Here is an 18,189-nt window from a genome sequence, read left to right as displayed (position 1 = left end):
ACGACTCTCTTGTTTGTGGCTGCTCTAGCCAGGAGGGAGCAGATGAAGCAGCTACACTGCCTCTGAAACTGATTCATCCCATTATAAAGGCTCTTGTGGCCACTAATGCTGGGAAGCTGGTGGTGTTGGCCTCTCTGACTGAAAGCTTTCTGAGTCCAGGATCTGTTAGATCAGGGCTTTCTGGGTTATATATCCTGTGTTACATGCATGAAAGGGTAACAGACTGGAGTTGCAAGCTCCCTGGATTTTATCAGGACACTTGATTTCTAGGTAGTTCTCAGGCATTAAACAGAGCTCAAATCTTCCCTGTATCTATCAGGCACTGTGACAAACCCACTACTGGCTGTTGTAGGGCAGGGATCACAGAAAGCTTCCACTGGAATAAACTTGGGGTAGCAAGCAGCTACCTGCTCCAGAAGGGAGTTTGTGGGTATCCTGACACACAGTGGGCATTGGTGGGGAATGCAAGATGATTGTTCCTTCTCCACTGCTTCTCCTTAGAAGACAGCTGCCCCCAGAGGCAGCTCTGTGGAGGGAACCACGCTGCCACAGAGAGAATGATCCAGTTTGGGCGGGAGCTGCAGATCCTGAGCGAGCAGCTTTGCAGAGAGTATGGGAAGAACACCATGCACAAAAAGATGCTTCAGGTAAGCCTGGACCTTGTGCTGCAGTTCTGTGGGCCAGCTCTGGGGTTGTGGGTTCCCTTGCAGACACCTGAGTAGCCCCCACTTCTGCACCTGCTGAGCAAGAAGGGACCTACATGGGGATCAGAGATCAAAACATTAATGTAGAGCATCTACACCCAGTTCTCAGCACAAGAGTAGAGCTCCTGCCTGGCTCTCCAGGAGAACACTCCACCTGCCTTCCCATGCTGGCTCCCCTGTCAGGTGGAGGGGGCCCCTCTTTAACCCCCTGTCTTGGGGCCCACTGTGGTGCCTTGCTGCCAAGAAGAAAAAGGCCATTTCTTTTCAGGAGGTAGGCACTTCTCACCATGGTGATTGCAGGAGGTGCCCCAGCTGGACTTGGTGGTTTTCCTGTGTGTTTGCAGCCCTGCCTGATCTCACTGTGCCTTTCTGCTCCCTCCCAGGATGCCTTTAGCTTGTTAGCTTACTCAGACCCTTGGAACTGCCCTGTTGGCCAACAGCTGGACCCGATCCAGAGGGAACCTGTGTGTGCTGCTCTCAATAGTGCTATTTTGGGTAAGATCTGGTTCCTGTGGGAGTGTTTCCCCAGACATACCTGCTCTCAGGGGCTGTCCTGTGGCAGGCAAGCCTGTCAGAAATATTTGTGTTTAGCTTTGGTCTTTCTTTCTCTTGCTGGGGACTGTCAGGGCAGTAATGCAGGAAGGGGAGTAGGAGGGAAGCCTGCAGAGAACAGATCCCCTGATACATTTCCATTTTGACTCCTTTCCTTGCATGTTCCTCAGTGCTGCCCCCAAGGATGCACCTCAGGATTTTCCTCCCCTGCTTTCTGAAGAAACTGAGATGTCTTTGATGCATTTGCCACCCCTCTTGCTTCATGCTCTGAACCCACCTGAACCATTTTGTGGACTTTACCAGGGCTCTTTTCCAACTGTGTGGATTAGCAGAGTTCAGCCCTGGTATCATCATATTTTTTAGGAGGGAATGTAGTTGCATCCTCTGCACAGACTGGCTGCTTGTGCCCAGGCAGATTTCCTGTGGGGCCTGTGTCTCTCACACTGAGTATTCCAGAAGGAGATTTAGAGGTTACCTTCTGGGGAAAGGAACAACTTGATGGACATGCCCATGAGGGCTCATGTTCTGACTGAGCAGAGGAAGAGAAATTGCATGTTTTGGGAAGGAGAGTCCCGTCCCCTGACAGTCAACAGCTGTTTGTCCATTGCTTGAGGAGCATGGACAAGTTATCACCAGGGAGATGTAGTGTATGGACGTGCTGCATTACACAGGTTACCAGGCACCTTGTGTAGCTCAGCTGAGGGTTCCCTCAGAAAACATGCCACTGTAAAGGCATGGGAGTGAGTTCATCCAGGGCCTGGGCTGCTGTGCAGCCTTGTACAAGTGGGAGAAATGGAGAGGTTGCCTCCCAGCTGGGACCAGAGTCTCCTGCCTTTCCTTATTCCTCCATGCTTTGATGTCTTATGTTTTAAGGATTTTCTGGCAAAAACAGCATCAGCAGTAGCTTTGTTGCCTTTCTGTTGCTCTGACCAGCACAGCAGCAGTCTCTCAAAGGCCCTGCTGAGCTGTGGGATGTGCCGTGGTGCTGGGCTGTGTGCAGCAGCAGCAGCACGGAGCTGGCAGTGTTTGTGAGCAGCTTCCTTGCAGAGCCAGCACCTTCTGCCAGGGATCTGGGCTTGGTGCCCAGCTGGGACAGAGAGAGGCCTGAGTGCAGATGAGCCAGCACCAGCCTGAACCTCTTCTGAGCAGCTTTTTCTTTGCCCCCACAGAATCTCAGAACCTGCCAAAGCAGCCCCCGCTGATGCTCGCCCTGGGCCAGGCCTCGGAGTGTCTGCGGCTCATGGCCCGCGTGGGGCTGGGCTCCTGCTCCTTCGCCAGAGTGGACGATTATTTGCACTGACAGCCGGGCGGGACGGAGCTGCCGTGGAGTGCTGCCCTTCACCCTCTGCTGCTGCCACTCTGCACCACCACCTCCCTGCCACCAACACCCCTGTAGCACACACACACTGCCTGTGCAAGGACTGAGTGAGTCCCTCACCGTGTGGCCGTTCCTGAGCCCGGGGAGTCTGGCAGGTCTGACCCATCTCCCTGCCGCTGCTGCCGCTCCAGCGGCGCTCAGTATTTCGCTGGTTATTCTAATGTAGCACCTTCTGATGTAGGGATTTTTCTCTTTGTTTTGATTTGAGTTGTTTCTCATGGTTCCACCGATATTTTATCTGGAGAGTTTTGCTGAGCTGGTTTATGCTGATTTACTGAGGAAGCTCATCAAGTTGGTGACAGCTTGTTCTTTTCTTCCCTTCTCCCTCCATCGTGCACATACAGCATCATCCGTGCTAGTAATCCGAACTCTTCTCACAGTGGCAGTTCAGAGGGATTTTTTTATTTTATTTTATTTGAATCATGTTTATTAAAAAGGTCTCTTCCACCTCCACAAAGTCATTGATGTATTTATTGCCCACAGACTCTGTCCCAGCCACACACACCATACAGCCCCTCAGGAGGCCGGGTGAGGTAGGTCCTGTCACACACTAATGATGGAAATTGGAGGAGCCTGGTCCTTCATGGTGCCTCTCTTCAGAGCCCAAGGCTCTCAGTCTTGGCTTTGTGAGTGGGAAGAGTAGAAGATTAACACTGCCTGTGTTGGTGATTGTGCTGTAGAAGCATCTCACAGCCCTGAGAAAGAGTTAAATCCAGCTCTCTGAACAGCTGAGGGATAGGACTGATGAATATGAAGTCATCTGCCACTGTATGGTAGAACCAGGTCATGGGAGTTGGCCAGAAACATCTGTGGGCGATGCCCTGGTGGGCTGACATTTTTTAATTAAATAACAAATCCCCCATTTTTCTCCATGGAGGAGGGCTCTGCCACTAACTCAGTAATAAAAGTATTTCCTGCCTGCTCCCATCTCTGTAACACTGATCTAAATGAGCACTTCTAAATTTTGGAAGTGTCTGGAGAAACCTGGGCTGAGCTGTGCTTGTCCTTGCAGGTGGGACAAGCTGAGGTCAGGTTGCAGGTTGGGGTCAGTACCAGCTCTGTGGGGCCTGAGCCATTCAGAAAGGAGCAGCAGTGTTTCTTTAGGGATTATTAAGATAATTACTGAAGTTTCAGTCCCAAAAGAGACCAGCAAGGATCTGTGGGTGAGTAACCTCTGAGTAAAATGGACTAATGTGTCCATGCTGTGTGCCAAGCCCAGGTACTTGAGTGCTAATAAGCATTCAGGCCACCTGGGAGTGTTTCTGAGCTTCTGTTACCTGGCCAGGCTGCCTGGCAGCACTGTGTGCTTTGCATCCTCTGCTGTACAATTAGGGGATGGCAGGTTCAGCCTGGCAGGTTCTGCACCAAATTAATTTTAGGTCAACATCTCTGGGGAGCACCCAAGGGAGCTCAAACCAAACATGAATTTTACTGCTGTTCACGAATTTTTCTTTTTGGAAGGTCAATGAAAGATGACCAGGTTTTGTTGAGGTTTGTCCTTAAATTAGCCTGTGCCAGGGCTTCAAGCACCAAGAGAGTTTGTGTGCCACTGAGAGGGAAAGTAGCAGCAGCCCAAAGCTTTAAGGATTTTCTGGGTTTGCAGGATGGATTTGCAGCTGGCACATGAGGTCTGAAATCAAGACAGAGCAGGGGGCAGGTGCCAGGACAGGCTGTGGCAGTGAATGTGCAGATGGTGTTGGAGGTGGCTGAGAACATTATCCCTGCCTTTTGGTGAAGGTGTGCAGTGTGGAGGGGCAGTAGTCTAAGAAAGCAGGAGGTTTAGAGCTGCAGGAGATGCTTTAATCAGATCACTGGTACAGCTGCAAAGAGCAGGGGGAGCTCTACCACAGCCTTTCTTCCAGGGAGGCAGAGAGCTGCACCAAGCAGAATTTAACTTGCCAGTCTGGGGCTTCTCTTCCAGCTCTTCTCCAGGAACAGCTGCTGTGCCTGAAAGCTCATCTGTTGATTGCCAGCTCTGCTGATGGATCTTAGCCCAGCCTGCTGTCCTTGCCTTGCTGCAGGTGCAGAGATAACTCAGTGGAAAGGTTTCCTTCCCGAAGCCTCACGTCCCAGATGCCCCAGAGCTCTGCCTGGTGGGATTCTCCTGCAGGCTTTCCATTCCTTAGGCTGACAGCACACTGCTGGGCTCATTCTGGATACTGAGGTACTCCAGGACCTTGCTTTGCCTTCCCCTTTTGGCAGCTTCCTCTGCTGTTGGTCACCACTTGCAGCAGTCTGGGTGCAGTCCGACCTCTCTCTCATCTTCATAGCAACACCATCTTTATCTTTCCAAGGTTTTTTTAATCCCTTCTCTTTGTGGTTTCTTTGAGCCAAGTCTCCTCATCATGTGTCATATTAATGCCCCATTTGGTCTCTCAGCAAAACTTTGCTGACTGTCCTAGAGCACCTTTTTTATTTTGGTTTCACTACCAAAAGAAAAAAAAAAAACAAAACCAACCAAGAGATATTCCTAGATATTTGGTTATTTTGGTGCCAAGAAATGTGTGATGGATGTTATTTGGGATTTTTTAATTTACTTCAAGTGTTCTGGTGGTTTCACCAGTGGTTTCTGCTTCTTGTACTCAGATTCTGACTAATGTGGCCATGACTCAGTATAGGGAAGATAAGTGTGTTTGTGGTGGGATGTAGGTCCCAACCTACCCTGATTCCTAGATGGGATTTCTGATGTGGTTTTCTCAGGTTGTATTTCAAAGCCTCTTGCCTTTGAATCTCCCTGGCTGCTCTTTGATGGTTCATGTTAACTGAAACTTGGATTATTGCAGTAGTTTTTAAAAACAGAGATAAAGTGAAATGGGGTCTACAACACTGAATGTGGCTGTACACCTAACCAGAGGCTACATGGCAATTCAAAAGTTACTTTTATAAAAATGATTTGGGTTTTTTTCTTCCAAGTGCCTCAAACAAGTCCCTTCTCCCAAGAGTCCTTCAGTACAGCCATGTTTTACTGTGGAGCCTGTAGGAGAAACTGCTGGTTTCCCATTCCTGGTGAGGGACAAGGACTCAGCTGCAGCCCTGTGTTGTGGTGCTGGTGGCACTGATGCAGGATTTCCATGGTGTGTGGTTGACTCACAGGTTGTTCTCTGCTGGCTTCAGATGCTGGGAGGTTTTCCAGAGCTCAGCTGGACCCTGCACAAGCAGCATTCCTCAGCCTCAGGAGAGGCTCTCCAGCTGAGTGTCCTTCCAGGTCCTGGGGAATGCCTCTGAATGCTGGGATAACTGAACCTTTTCCAGCTCTGCTGTGGCTGCACTCTCAGAGGGTCTCAGCTGTCCCCAATCAGCTCAGAGGCACCATCAAAGAGCTGTGATCTAGAGAGCAGCAAACACACTCCAGCTCTGTGCTCTGGACACCCCACCCACCTTCCTGGCCCTTGGCACTGCAGCAAAGGCCTTGCAGAAGGAAAACATTTCACAGGGACCTGGTGGAACCTGATTTCAGGCCTGCACATCCTGGGCTTTGGGTTTGAGTCCCATGCCCTGCCTGTTAAGTGGCCTTTTGAGAGGAGCATTTTGGGAACTCCAGACCTGGAGCCTTGGTCAAAGTGTCCTTCAGGGGTTCTGTGGAGAGAGCTTCATGGAGCTGAACTACATCACCAGGCTTCCCTCCCCATGGACAAGGGTTTGTGCTGCCCCCATAAGCTGAGAGTGAGAGCGTCAGGAATACATTGGGAGAACTTTGGAGTGAGATGCACACTTTGGAGTAGCTGGGGTCAGTGTTTCTTGGAGGAGTATCCACCTCATACACCTGGTTCTCCAGCCTACGACCATCTTAGTGGCTCTGCTGGGTGCATTCCTGTTTGTGGGTATCTCTCCTCTACCAGGGGAGCCAAATCTTGTTCCTCTTGTTCCTCTTGGAGCCATCTTGTTCCAAACGATTCCTCTTGTTACTCCATGAGCCTACCCTAGCAAGTATTTAACCAAAGCTGTTTCAAGACTTAGAGGTTTGGGAGAGCTCTCAGTCAAGCTGTCCTGTGAGCAGGGAGGGCAGAAATCTAATTCCTGTGCATCCTGCAGTGTGCTCCCAGAGCCAGCTGCTTTTGGGAAAACTTCTTACTGCTACCAGCAATCCTTTCTTGCTTCTCTGCCTCCCCCAATCCCAGTATTCCCCCAGCTGCATGGCCACAGTGGTGTCTGCAGTGCAGGGTGCTGTGGGGGTGCTGCAAGACCAGGGCCAGCTCTGTGGCTCATGTCTGTGCCAAGCAGAGAGGTGGCAACTCCAACTGCCCTTCCTGGCTTGTTCTTCCCTGCTGGCCCAGAGGGGCAGGTCCCCATGTGAGGGTCCCTTTGTGCCACCCCTCAGCCTGCAGCTGGGCTGGCTGCAGCACTTCTGCCATTTCTCTGGAGTCTCTTGGGAGCTGAGCCCTTGTGTGTGGCCAGCAGAACAGAGAGGCACTCCCAGTGAAGCCCTGGGCAATGCACAGCCCCCAGCCCTTCAGGGGAGGTTGTCCAGTGGATGCTCTCCCTCAGCCCCATGTGAACCAAAGCTGGAGCTTGTTGCCTTGGGATGTGTGGCAGGTGTGTGGTGAAAGATGGGTGCTACAGCCCCTTTCTGTTTCCAGCATCCTGGTGGTCCTCTCTGTGCTGCTGCCCACTGGATTTGGACACTGGGAGGTGCAGCTGTGGCTGGCATGGAGAATGGGCCCCTCTGGGAGTATCATTCCTCATGCTTACCTACACCTGGGATCTTCCCATATCCTTCCTTCTCTTTTTCACAGTGGCATCTCAATCTGTCCTCAAGCTGTGTCCTTGTTTTTCACATTTTATTAAGGCATCTTTACCATTCTTTAAATAGCTTTGTTCTTGAGGCTGCCTTGAAAAACTGGAGCAACCAGAGCTGCTGGAGGTAGTTCTAGGGATTGAATGTATCATTTTCCACCTTGGGTATCAGGGATGATGAACATCTCCTCCTTCAGCAAAGAAACCAGGCTGGACTGCAGCTGTGCTTTGGTACCTCTCTGTGTTAACACGTAGCACGTGTTGCTTACACACACATTTCAGAGTTCTGCTGTCCTGGGCTTGATGGAGAAGGTGGCCTGTGGCAGCCAGGCTGTAGAGCAGTGTGTAAGTGCCATGAAGCTGTGTAGTGCACCACATGGGATCAGTAAGTTCTCCCTGTAAGAAGCAGTGCAGACTTGAACCGTCCTGTGGCAGAGAGAGGTCCCTCACTCTCCAGTCCTGGGTGCAGCGAGGCCCCGTGGAGCTGGAGACAGCCTGGGAGAAGAAGCAGAGGCTCCTGGTCCACCCAGGAGTGCCCTTTGCAGGGGAGCATCTTCCTTCCAGCCCTGCCAGCAGCCTCAGTGGTGGGGCAGGAGAGAGCAGGTAGAGAGCAAGTGTTGGGTCTCCAGCTGTACCAAGGTGTTTCTGCAGAAGGACTTGGTGGGGATGTGCCAGGGGACATGCTGGGTGTGCTGGGACCCTTCTGCCCCAGAGGGATGAGTGAGGGAGGGAACTGCAATCCAGCAGTTCTTGGTCAGATCCAGAGCTGGCTGTGAGCCTTGTCCCATCTGCTGTGTAGGGGCAGAGCTGGAGGAAGTGTTGCTGGGGCTTGTGTGAGGGGAGCTACAGCAGATTTGGGAGGAAAAGGGAGGAGCTGAGAGCCTGAAAGCCTCTTCCATAGACAGCACAAGCTGCTTTCCACCATCCTTCCCTGCAACAAGAGGTGGCAGGTGATACATGAGTGAAGCTGGCACGTCTGTCCCTCTCCCCACATCCCAGACCAAAGCTCAGAGCCTGCAGCTTGAGCTGGAGCACTGCCCAGCCAGCCAGGGCATCATCCAGGCTTGAGGAGCATGCGCACGTCCTGCCAGCTCTTTTATTTGCAAGAGGGAAGCTTAACTCTCTCCTGCTCACAGGAAACCCACAAGTCCTGTGTGGAATTTACACTCACATCACCACAGAAACATTCCTGGAGGCCATGCAAACCTCTGCTCCTTGCTGAAGGTCCCATGGCCAGGCAGACACCTTTTCTCTGCTCACTCCACTTGGGTCCAGGCTTGTGCTTGGATGTTTTTGCTCGGCAGGACTTCAGCCACATCCTTCCTCCAGAAGGGAGTACAGAGGGATTTTTGTATGCTGGGCTTCTCACAGGCTTAGACTTGGAGAAAGGAGAAGCAGCAGCAGCTCTGGGGATAATCCAGATTTTAAAGAAAATTTGAAAATTCACAACTATGGTGACTTCCAGACCAAGGACTGCACCGGCGCTGGATTGGGATCGTGTCTCAGTCCTGCCTGTGCAGCTGGAGAGGCAGGCAGAGGCTGCAGCCCCTGAAGCTCTCCCACACAGCAGTGCAAGCCCCGGGACCTGCCCAGCACACAGTGAACTCTCCTCTCCTGCTGGTTGCTCAAAACTCAGGTATGAAATGCTCAGCTGGAGCACGGGGTGCGAGCTCTCTGCAGGTTTCCCAGCAGCCCTGGAGGAGCAGCCACTGCTGGGCACAGCTCCCTGTGCCACTCCAGCCTTCTGCAGGCCCTTGGAAGGGAGTTTCACCTCTTGGGTACAACATTGGCTACGTGGACGTTACACAAACTGTGCACATTGGTTCAGTCTACGCTTAGTATTTGTGATTTAAGTTATCTGATGCTTCGCATGAAAACTTCAAAAAAGGGGCTCGGGGGGTTGGATTTTAACTGAGAAAAAGCCTATGAAAATATACTGGAAATATGGTAAAGAAATTGACATTCTGCTGTATATTGACAGAATTATTTTTATTAAAATACACATCCATGTGCAAGAGCCAGTGTGGAGCTGTGTGCTTTGTCAGTCTCTGCTCATCAGGGAAGGCTGTGTCCCCTCTGACAGGGGGTGCACAGTCCTCCAGGTGTTTGTCCCCCAGTATCTGTTACAGCTTCCCTTTCCACCATTGCTCCTCCCACTGTGCTTACAGTTCATGAGCAAAGACGTCATTGGGGATGTTTTTCCTGTGCCATTCAAGGTCCTAGAAAATACAGCCCTCAATTATTTTCTAGCCATGAGCATAAAACACTGATGTAGCTTTAGGCTGAGGATCATTTGCCCCATTCCTTGCTTTCTTCTTTCTGTGGTTTTCCCTTGTATGTTTGCAGCTCTCCCATGAGAAGATGGGCCAGCAGCCTGGTATTAATATCTGGGATCCCACCCTGCTCCCACCCTTCCCTGGCCCTGTGGAGGTACAGGCAGCCAGGACACCTCTGTCCAGCTGAAGGGGTTGTGTCCAATGTGGACATTGTTCCTTATCTCCCTCGAACACTTTTCTGTGACCACCAGCACATTTGGAAGCTGTCAAGGTATTAAGGGTTTGGTAGATCAGTATCTTTTCCCTTAATTCTGGAGCACCTGCAAAACCCAAGGGGCTGCAAGCATTCCCTGAGGATATACAGCTTTGCCTGGGGTGAGGTAACCTCACCTATGGGTCCTGGACCTGTGGGTCAGGGCCTGGCTCCCCTGTCACATACACACTGTGACCAGGCACAGTTTGCTCCTGGAGAAATACGAGCTTGTGGCAGAGGCTTTTTTTGCTTGCAGCATGCCCTGGGTTTTTCGGGATCTGCTGCTTGGTCTGGAGAATCGGGAGAAGTTCAAACAGCAACTTGTGGCAATAAGTCTTTATTATAAATATCGGTTCCAGAGGCACATCTTGGCAGGGCAGTGACAGCAGGAGGAGCTCGGGAGTTGGCAGGTCCATGGCACGGTGACACCTGATCCTGATGGCTCCTCCTGCAGTGACCCCGCGGCCACAGCACCCCCTGGAGAAGAGCTGCCAGCGCTGTTGGCTCCCTCAGGAGACAGGAAGACTGAATGGGATGGGCAGGTCAGATGGTGGATGGATCTGATTTTTTGTTTTGAAGCCGTTTTATGATTTTATTCACCCAGTCCTTCTTGGGGTCAGCACAGATCTCATCACCATTGGCAGCTACAATCCTGCAATGAGAAAGTGAGGAAAAAGAGTGAAAACAGGAACCACAAGCCATTCCTTTCCTGTGCACTATTTCTCCCCTCCCTTTTTGCATCCCCATCCAGGATCGAGGCTTGGAGCCATCTCCAGCAGCCTGTGCCCTCCTTGGGCTGCTGCTGAGTGTGTGAGTCTTCCCAGAGCACTAGCATTAGCAGACAGCACCAAAACCCATCTTTTCTCCTCTTTGCCCACCCCCCAGAACTGCTTTCCTACCACAGCCCCCCCTGGCTGGGACTGGGATGGAATGGGATGGGATGGGATGGGATGGGATGGGATGGGATGGGTGAGCAGAAGATCTGGGATGAGGAGCAAACCCTGGGATACTCACACAACTGCAGGCTTGGGGCAGTCCTTGGATGTCTCGTAGAAGCTTTGAGGGTGCCGGATGCGTTTCTGTGCATACTGAAAGCAGCATTCCACGGGTGCAAAGTGGGCTGGGGAGGAAGGGGGGATGTTGTGAATTGCACCACCAGACAATGGCACCACCAGGTTTGGAACAGCACAGAGGCTGTGGAGCACCTCAGCACCTATAGCATCCTATGGCAGGGTTTTGCCCCCTTCCCACAGCAAGCTCAGGACTGGGACGTGGGCAGAGGTGGGGCAGGGGACAGCCTGGGACCCCTCACAGCCCAAATTGCTGCAGCCCCCAGAGCACACGGTAAGGCTGGGGTGCTCAGCCTGGGGATGAGCTTTTGGGGCTTTCCAAGGCAGGAGCACAACTTGCAGGGTGTTTTGGAAGGCTGCAAACAGCTCCATGTTCTCCCTCCATCCAACCCCTTGCTCATCCAGCTGAGACCTGGGGAACAACTGCCAGAGCCTCCTCCAAGCTCCTGCAGCCTCTCCCCAGGTCTGGCTTTGCTGAGAGCACCCAGCACCTTCTCCATCCATCCCTGCATCCCAGGATGGGCTGCCCTGCCCTGAGCAGGGGGTGCTGCTCCTGTCAGCAGCACCATCCCCACTCCCCACTGGAGTTCCTGCCCGACCTCCCCAGTGGGGTGTGCCCAGTGGGGGCTCAGAGCCCTCACCTGCAGCAGGTTCCTTACCTGTGGCATGGTGCAGGGAGAAGGTGAGCAGCAGGGTGAGCAGCAGGACAGTCCTTGCAGGGAGCATGGTGGCTGTGTGCTGGCTCTTCCTCCGTGCCCTGTGCCGCCCTGCCCGCTGGCTGTGGCTGTGGCTGTGGCTCTCTCCTCGCTGCCATTTATCCTCTACCTGCCGCCCACTCAGACTGCATTTCCAAAAATTCCGGGGTGTACCAAGAAGCCAGGGTCAAGGGGCTTTCTGTTGTTTATTTTTGAGACGCGTCCAGCCGTGGGTGGAAAGTTTTGAGGAGCAGTTCTGCATTCGATGGAAGAGCCGTGACGTGGCAAGGGAGCTTCTAGGAACTGAAAGCAGATTAAACCATCTTCCCATGCAGGCAGGACATCAAGTCCAGTGCTCATCTGTTTGTTTCTAACAGGAGAGACAACCCACAGTCCCTGAGCAGGGACAGGTCTCAGGGGGCTTAACTGGTTTGCTCAGTGCCAAAGGCCAGTGAGGGAGTCCCACCCAAACCAACCTCCCCAGCCACACTGGGCACACAGGGAGCACTGGGCTGGGCAGGAAAGCACAATGGGATGGACTGGGATGGGATGGGATGGGATGGGATGGGATGGGATGGGATGGGATGGGATGGGATGGGATGGGATGGGATGGGATGGGATGGGATGGGATGGGATGTCAGGCAGAAGAAGCCACACTGGATCGACCCAGAAGGGACCCTGGAGCAAGGGGTGTCAGAGGTGCTTTTTGTGGGTTCAGCAGACTTCACAGAAGGGGAAGAAATGGGGCAGGGGCAGTGGGCTGTGTGAGGAGAGTCTGGGTCTGAACACAAGCCTGAGCCCCTGTGTTGCCTGTGCCTCCCACACCAGCAGTGGGACTGAAATTAGTTGGGGGATGGAGGCTTGTGGCCATCAGTGCACAGAGATCTGCAGGGAGAGGGGTCAGATCCTAGCACAGCCCCAGGAGAGCCATCCCGGAGGCCAGGGAGGAGGGGCAGGTGGCACAGATCCCAGTGGCAGCCCCATGGAGCACTGCTGGACATCAGCCCAGCTTCCATGCAGGGATCTGCTCCCTGGGCAGGCAGATGCAGCTGTGTGTGAAGAGGTGAGGTCCTGGTGGGAGCCCACAGAGGATGATGCTGAGTGGGAGCACAAGAGGGGACCTGGCTGTGGCTTGGAGGATGAGGCAATCAATCCAAGGGTTCTCAGAGGGGAAGAAAGGTGGAAATGGGTTTCTTTGAAGATTATGTCATGTCTGCACGACTTCACTGGAAGGAGAAAGGAGAAGGAAACAGATCTGATGTGCTGAAAATGCTGGTTTAGAAGAAATGGTCTGCAGGAGATGGGCTCTGCTGGCCTTGAATGGGGCAGGGTGGCCACACAGAGAGCTGAGCACAGCCCCACTGGGTTCTAGTGCCACTGACCCCAGGCAGGGCTCTGCAGGGAGTAAATGCCTGGCACACAGCAGCCAGAACCCTCTTCTGTGGGCTTTGCATCACCCCCAGGTTCTCCTGCCCTCCCTGCCCACGTCCCCAGTGCTCAGACCCTTGGGGCCAGCAGCCACAGGCTCCCACCAGCTCCTAGGCACTGGTTAAAAGCACACAACTGTAATTAAGGGAGAACTGAGCCAATGACTTTTTCCAGCCAGCATCCCCTGGCTCAGAAAACCTCACGTGCCAGCCCTGAGCTCCCTTTCCAGGCCTGTCTGAGGCAAACAGTTGCTCCTCCTTTCCCTTAGCTATTTATTCCTCTCTCCAGAGGACGCATTAGTAGATGCCCCTATGTGTTCTTCATGGAGGAATCAGTGCATGTTGGATGTTTGATGTTTGGGGCCTGGAATGGCCCCAAAAGGCTCTGGAGGACTGGGCTTCCCTCCCTGCCCCTGCAGAGGACCTTTGGGTCTGGCTTTAGTCTTCTCCAGGCTCCTCTGGCCCTCCTGGGTTGTTCCCAGCACCCTCCTGAGCCATCCCCAGCAGTGGCACAGCCTCTGGCCCAGATGTGGAGCTCCTGCTTAGGCAAATGCAAAGGCAAATGGAGAGAAGAAGGGCTACAGACTCTGCAGAGGATTTTATGGGTGCCCAACCTCACTGTAATTAATAATTGAATACAGATTTTCTGACTGAGGAAAACACCTGCTTTAGAAATTGAAATGGATAGGCAAGGACAAAAAAAAAAAAAAAAAAGCATCATAGAGGTGGGAATTATTGAAGTTAATGCTTTGACAGAGAACATGAACTGTTTGCCCGTGATAAATGCCGGGGTCCGGCTGGACCTGCCCCGCCCAGAGCCCCGGGGTCGGTGCTGCATCCGAGCCACTGTCAGGAGAGGGCACCAAGCCCAAGGAAACTGGGACTCCACGGCCTGAGGACTCCTGCAGTGGAAAGGCAGCAGCTGGAGCAGTTTAAGAGGTTCTGCACCCAGAGTTCTCCACCTCCCCAGGTTCCAGACCTGCAGTGTGTCAGGGTCACCCCTCAACCCGGGATGGGTTTTGCCTCTGCTGTGAAAGCATCCCTGGAGCTGCTGCTGCCAAAATCCCCTTCCCCAGGAGCTGTGAGTGCTGGCAGCAAGGGGCTGCCTGAGCATCATCTGGGCTAGTGCAAGTGATGGTTTCTTTATCACTTGGTGGAATTTTTGGGGTGGGTTTCTTTTTTTGGTTGGTTCTCCTTTTTCCCCCCCTTGTTGGACTGTTACAGGGAAAGGAGGAGGAAGTAGGGGGACATTCAGAGCTGCAGCATTTGCCTTCCCAGGTCACTGTTACATGTGAGGGAGCCCTGCTCTGCTCCCTGTGGCTGAACACCTGCCCACCCATGAGAAGGAGAGAATTAATCCTCTATTTTGCTTGGCTTGTGTGCCAGTTTTACTTTATTTATTAAACTGCCTTTAACTCATGGCTTTCCTCACTCCTGCCCTTCCAGTTCTGCTCCCCCTCCCAAAGCCCTGGCAGGGTCACTGCTGAGCTCTCCATGGCCCCTGGCAGGGGGACGTGTGCAGGAACCCCTGGTGTGATTCAGGGAGCTCTGCAGGGACCCTTCCTCTGCAGCCCAGCTGAGGCACCACAGGCCTGGGCACACATGGCAGACAGGCTGTGCTCCTCCACAGGACAGCAAATGGGACAGGCTGAAACCCCTAAGCCTGAAACTGATGGCAGTTTGGCACCTAAAAACCCTCGGAGGAGTCTCCAGCCCCTTCTGGGTCCCCTTGAAGTCCCATCCATCCCCTCCCCTCCTGCTCTGAGACCCAGAGGGAAGAGCCAGCCCCAGCTGCCAGCAGCAGCAGCACAGTTGTGGGGCTGGGAGAACAAAGGACACCACTCTCCAATATCTTGTGAAATAAACTTTATTTTGTGGCTGTGATCAGCAGGCAGGTGCAGGCTGGGCCAGCAGCATGCCAGGAGCTGGTGCCCAGCTGTGGATGCAGCTCAGGGCTCTGGGGACTCGGTGCCCTCTCCTGGGAGCTGAACATCCTTAACCCCTTCTGAGAGGGGGATGCAAACCTTCCTTCCCAGCAGGATGCTGGGGAGCCTGAACCAGGGCACCCACTCTACATCACGGGGCATGAAGCTCTTTCTTCTTTAGAAGCACTTTAACTGCTCTCTTCACCCATTTCTCCTCGGGGTTTGCACAGATCTTGGCTCTTTTCTTGGTCTCAAACCTGCCAAGGTTAAAGGTGAAGCTTTGTGAGGAATGGCAGCTGTGATTCCACTTGTGCCCACACCATCCTCCCTCCCTGCACCCTTTCTCCTTTCCCTTTGTCCCCGTGCCTGCCCCTGGGTTCTTGGTGCCCTACAAGCAGCTCATGCTGCAGCCCAGCACCTCTGGAGCCCGTGCAGAGCCCTCAGGAGCTGCAGTGGCCTTGCACAAGTGCCCAGACAGTCAGGTCCTCCCCTCCTCATGCTGGAACATCACGGAGTGACACAGACCTGTCCCTGTCCTGTCCCCACGTGGAACAGGTGAACTGAGCCCGTGGCAGCCCAGGAGGCAGCACAGCAGTAGGGGAGCTCCAGGACTTACACAATAGCTGGGTAGTAGCATTCCCTGCCAGTGGGGTAGAAGTCCAGGAGGTAGTCCAGCCGGAGCACGCCCTTGACGTAGTCGAAGCAGCACTCGGCTGGAGAGTAAGGGGCTGCAGAAAGCAAAGAGGCACAGTGAGGCTGGCTCTGGGGGCTGCCTGTCCTCAGGACCTTCCCCCAGGACAGGGCTGATGACCACACCATCCCCCAGGCTCTGCAAATGCTGCCACGAGGAGCCCCAGGTGCCCTCCTCCTCCCCTCCCGGGGCAGAAGGATGCTCCAGGGGATCACCCAGCCCTGCAGCAGCTCTGCCAAAGCCACCCAGCCCCAGGAGCAGTCTCCATCCCTCCCTGCACCCCAGGATGTGCTGCTCTGCCCTGCTCAGGGCAGCAGTGGCCCACCAGGGGCTTTACCTGCATGGCAGCGCAGCGAGAGGGTGAGGAGCCCAACGAGCAGCAGGACTGGCCTTGAAGTGAGCATGGTGGCTCTGGGAGGGCTCTTCCCTGCAGGATGCTGCTCTACCTCCTCAGGAGAGCTCAACTCTGAGCTCAGGCAAGGAGCTGCTGCTATTTATCCTCTCTACTCCTCCCCAGCTATCCCTTTTCCAAAGAACTTGAACCTAATTAAAGGAAAAACTGCAGCTTTTGCCCCTGGGGATTTCCATGTCACATGGGGTCGTTGGGATTACAGACAGACAATACCTGGAAAGTGGGAAGACTAAATAAATTGTGTCAGCTTCTGTGTTCACCCACACAGGGAAAGTCATGAAGGAAGTGAAATCCTCCTCTCTGCAGATGTAAACTCAGTTCCTGGGCCTTCAGAGAGGGGAGTCATAGCCATAGGGAAGGCAAAGCTTGCTGTTCCACGCAAGGTCACTCAGCCCAGAGCCAGCACAAATGTGCTGGAGATGCCTGGATGGCTTGTGGAAAGCATTAAACAGAAGCACAGGGACTGCTGCCACCAGCCCTCTGTGGCCTGAAAGGGGCAAGCTGGCAAATACTGGCAGAAAATCACATTCCATGCTGGTACTGTGGAGAAGAACCCAAGTTTTCCACCAAAACTCCCTGTTTATAACTGGGCAGTGAGGGGGGAGAGAAGGGGGTGTAGTTGAGCCTTTCCTTGTGGACAGGGCTGGCTTAGCCCCAGCTTCAGGATGGGGCAGGAGTCAGCACCAGGCTCAGGGGAATGGATGGAAAACTTCCTCTTCAAAGGTTTTGGGAGTCATTCCATCATCTTCCTCCTTCCACAGCATCCCAGACCCTGCAGAGAGCTGTTCTTACCCCTTGTGCTGGGCTCCCCTTTCTTCAGACCCCCTGAAGGTCCAAGGAGCCCCTCTGCAGCTCCTTGCCAGTCTTGCTCAGCTTGGACACTTTTTCTACCCTTCCCTCTTTTTAACCAGACTCCGAGTGGATGCAGGAGCACTGGGGTCCCATGCAGACCCCCTGGCACCACAGTCCTTCCTCACTCCCTGTGAACCACCCAAGGGGCCCCCTCAAGCCCTTCTTCACACTGGCACCCCCCAGCCACTCTCTGGAGCAGGCTGTTGTGCCTGGGACTGTCATTCTTGGATGCCTTTCAAAATATTTGGGAGAAAAACCACCCAGTGCAGAGAACTGCTCTGGTCATGCTCAGGTCTCCCCAAGCCCGGCTTCATCAGACACATTTCCTGCCAAGGGAGGCTCAAGATCCCCTGCTCTGGATGGACCTTCAGAAGCTCCTGTAGGTTTGTGTTTCTTTTTCTGGCCAAAGACCAGCCCTAGGATGCTCTGCTTCCCCTTTCTCAGGACTCAAAGCCATGTCTGTGGAAACCAGATGACTCACAACTCCCTGGAGAACCTTTGGTGTTTCTTCTAATTCACTTTGGAAAGGGAAAGGCTGGTGTGGAGGCATTAATTGTCAAGTGTTGGAAAGCCCCTCTGCTGGCCCAAGTTTTTCTTTTATTTGAGCAGACTCTGAAGAATGTGCTTGTTTACATAAAAAATAAACAGAATCTTGTTTTTCTGCAGGAGGAGGGAGGCTGAGGGGACACATCAGATGCAGCCTTTGCCATTGAGGGGACAGAGGAGTAGGGCAGAGCAGCCCTGAGCTGGGTTTGGGGTCACAGTGGGTGACTGAGCCCTCCCAGCTGTGCTGGAAAACAACCACAGACCTCCTGCACTTGGGGAGGCCCTGCAAGAGCAGCTGGGCTGCAAGGCAGGAGCAGGGGGCATCACCCAGTGCCTGAAACTTGTTCCCAAGGAGGCACTGGGAGGGTTTGGAATAAGTTTTTCCTGCTTTCTTCTGTTCTACTTGGCCACTTTGAATTTTTCTATTTACAGGATGAGAAATCCTTGTCTAGCTTCTTTAAACCCTCTTCCCCCTTTCTGCCTGCAAAGCTCCTTCACATTTCTTTGGGGTGCTCCCTCACCTCAGGGGCTCCATGGGGAAGCCCTGATTGACTCAGGACACAATCACAAACCAAAGGTGATTCTCTTCTTCCTTCCCAAAATCCCTGTGATTCCAGGAACAGCCCTGGCAAGTCCTACAGCCTGGAAAGACACTCTAAAATAAGAAAAATTAG

General features: G+C 53.3%; 2 protein-coding genes across 3 annotated transcripts in view; one reads left to right on the top strand and one right to left on the bottom strand.

Annotated features, from left to right (window-relative positions):
* The window catches only part of RANBP10 (RAN binding protein 10), a 65,723-nt gene extending 56,340 nt beyond the window's left edge, over positions 1–9,383 (top strand). Inside the window, exons 12-14 of one of the 2 annotated variants that reach the window (XM_059857327.1) lie at positions 505–647; positions 1,088–1,199; positions 2,426–9,383. In XM_059857327.1, coding sequence (XP_059713310.1) covers positions 505–647; positions 1,088–1,199; positions 2,426–2,556 — 386 coding nt within the window. In that variant the 3' untranslated portion in view covers positions 2,557–9,383. Of the gene's footprint in view, positions 1–501; positions 648–1,087; positions 1,200–2,425 lie in introns of both variants that reach the window. The other variant, XM_059857325.1, reaches the window with a different exon arrangement.
* An 835-nt stretch (positions 9,384–10,218) lies between these two features.
* LOC132333015 (uncharacterized) lies at positions 10,219–16,198 on the bottom strand. The gene is made up of 6 exons (XM_059857742.1): positions 16,043–16,198; positions 15,631–15,742; positions 15,169–15,271; positions 11,627–11,849; positions 10,912–11,017; positions 10,219–10,549 (listed from the first exon to the last, which is right to left on the bottom strand). Exons 1-6 carry the CDS (start codon positions 16,107–16,109, stop codon positions 10,441–10,443), a joined length of 720 nt encoding a protein of 239 aa, XP_059713725.1. The 5' UTR covers positions 16,110–16,198; the 3' UTR covers positions 10,219–10,440.
* Between the last annotated feature and the right edge of the window lie 1,991 nt (positions 16,199–18,189).

Source organism: Haemorhous mexicanus, chromosome 12 (genome assembly GCF_027477595.1).
Source record: "Haemorhous mexicanus isolate bHaeMex1 chromosome 12, bHaeMex1.pri, whole genome shotgun sequence".
Lineage (NCBI taxonomy): Eukaryota > Metazoa > Chordata > Aves > Passeriformes > Fringillidae > Haemorhous > Haemorhous mexicanus.
This window is presented reverse-complemented; position numbering and strand designations above follow the sequence as displayed.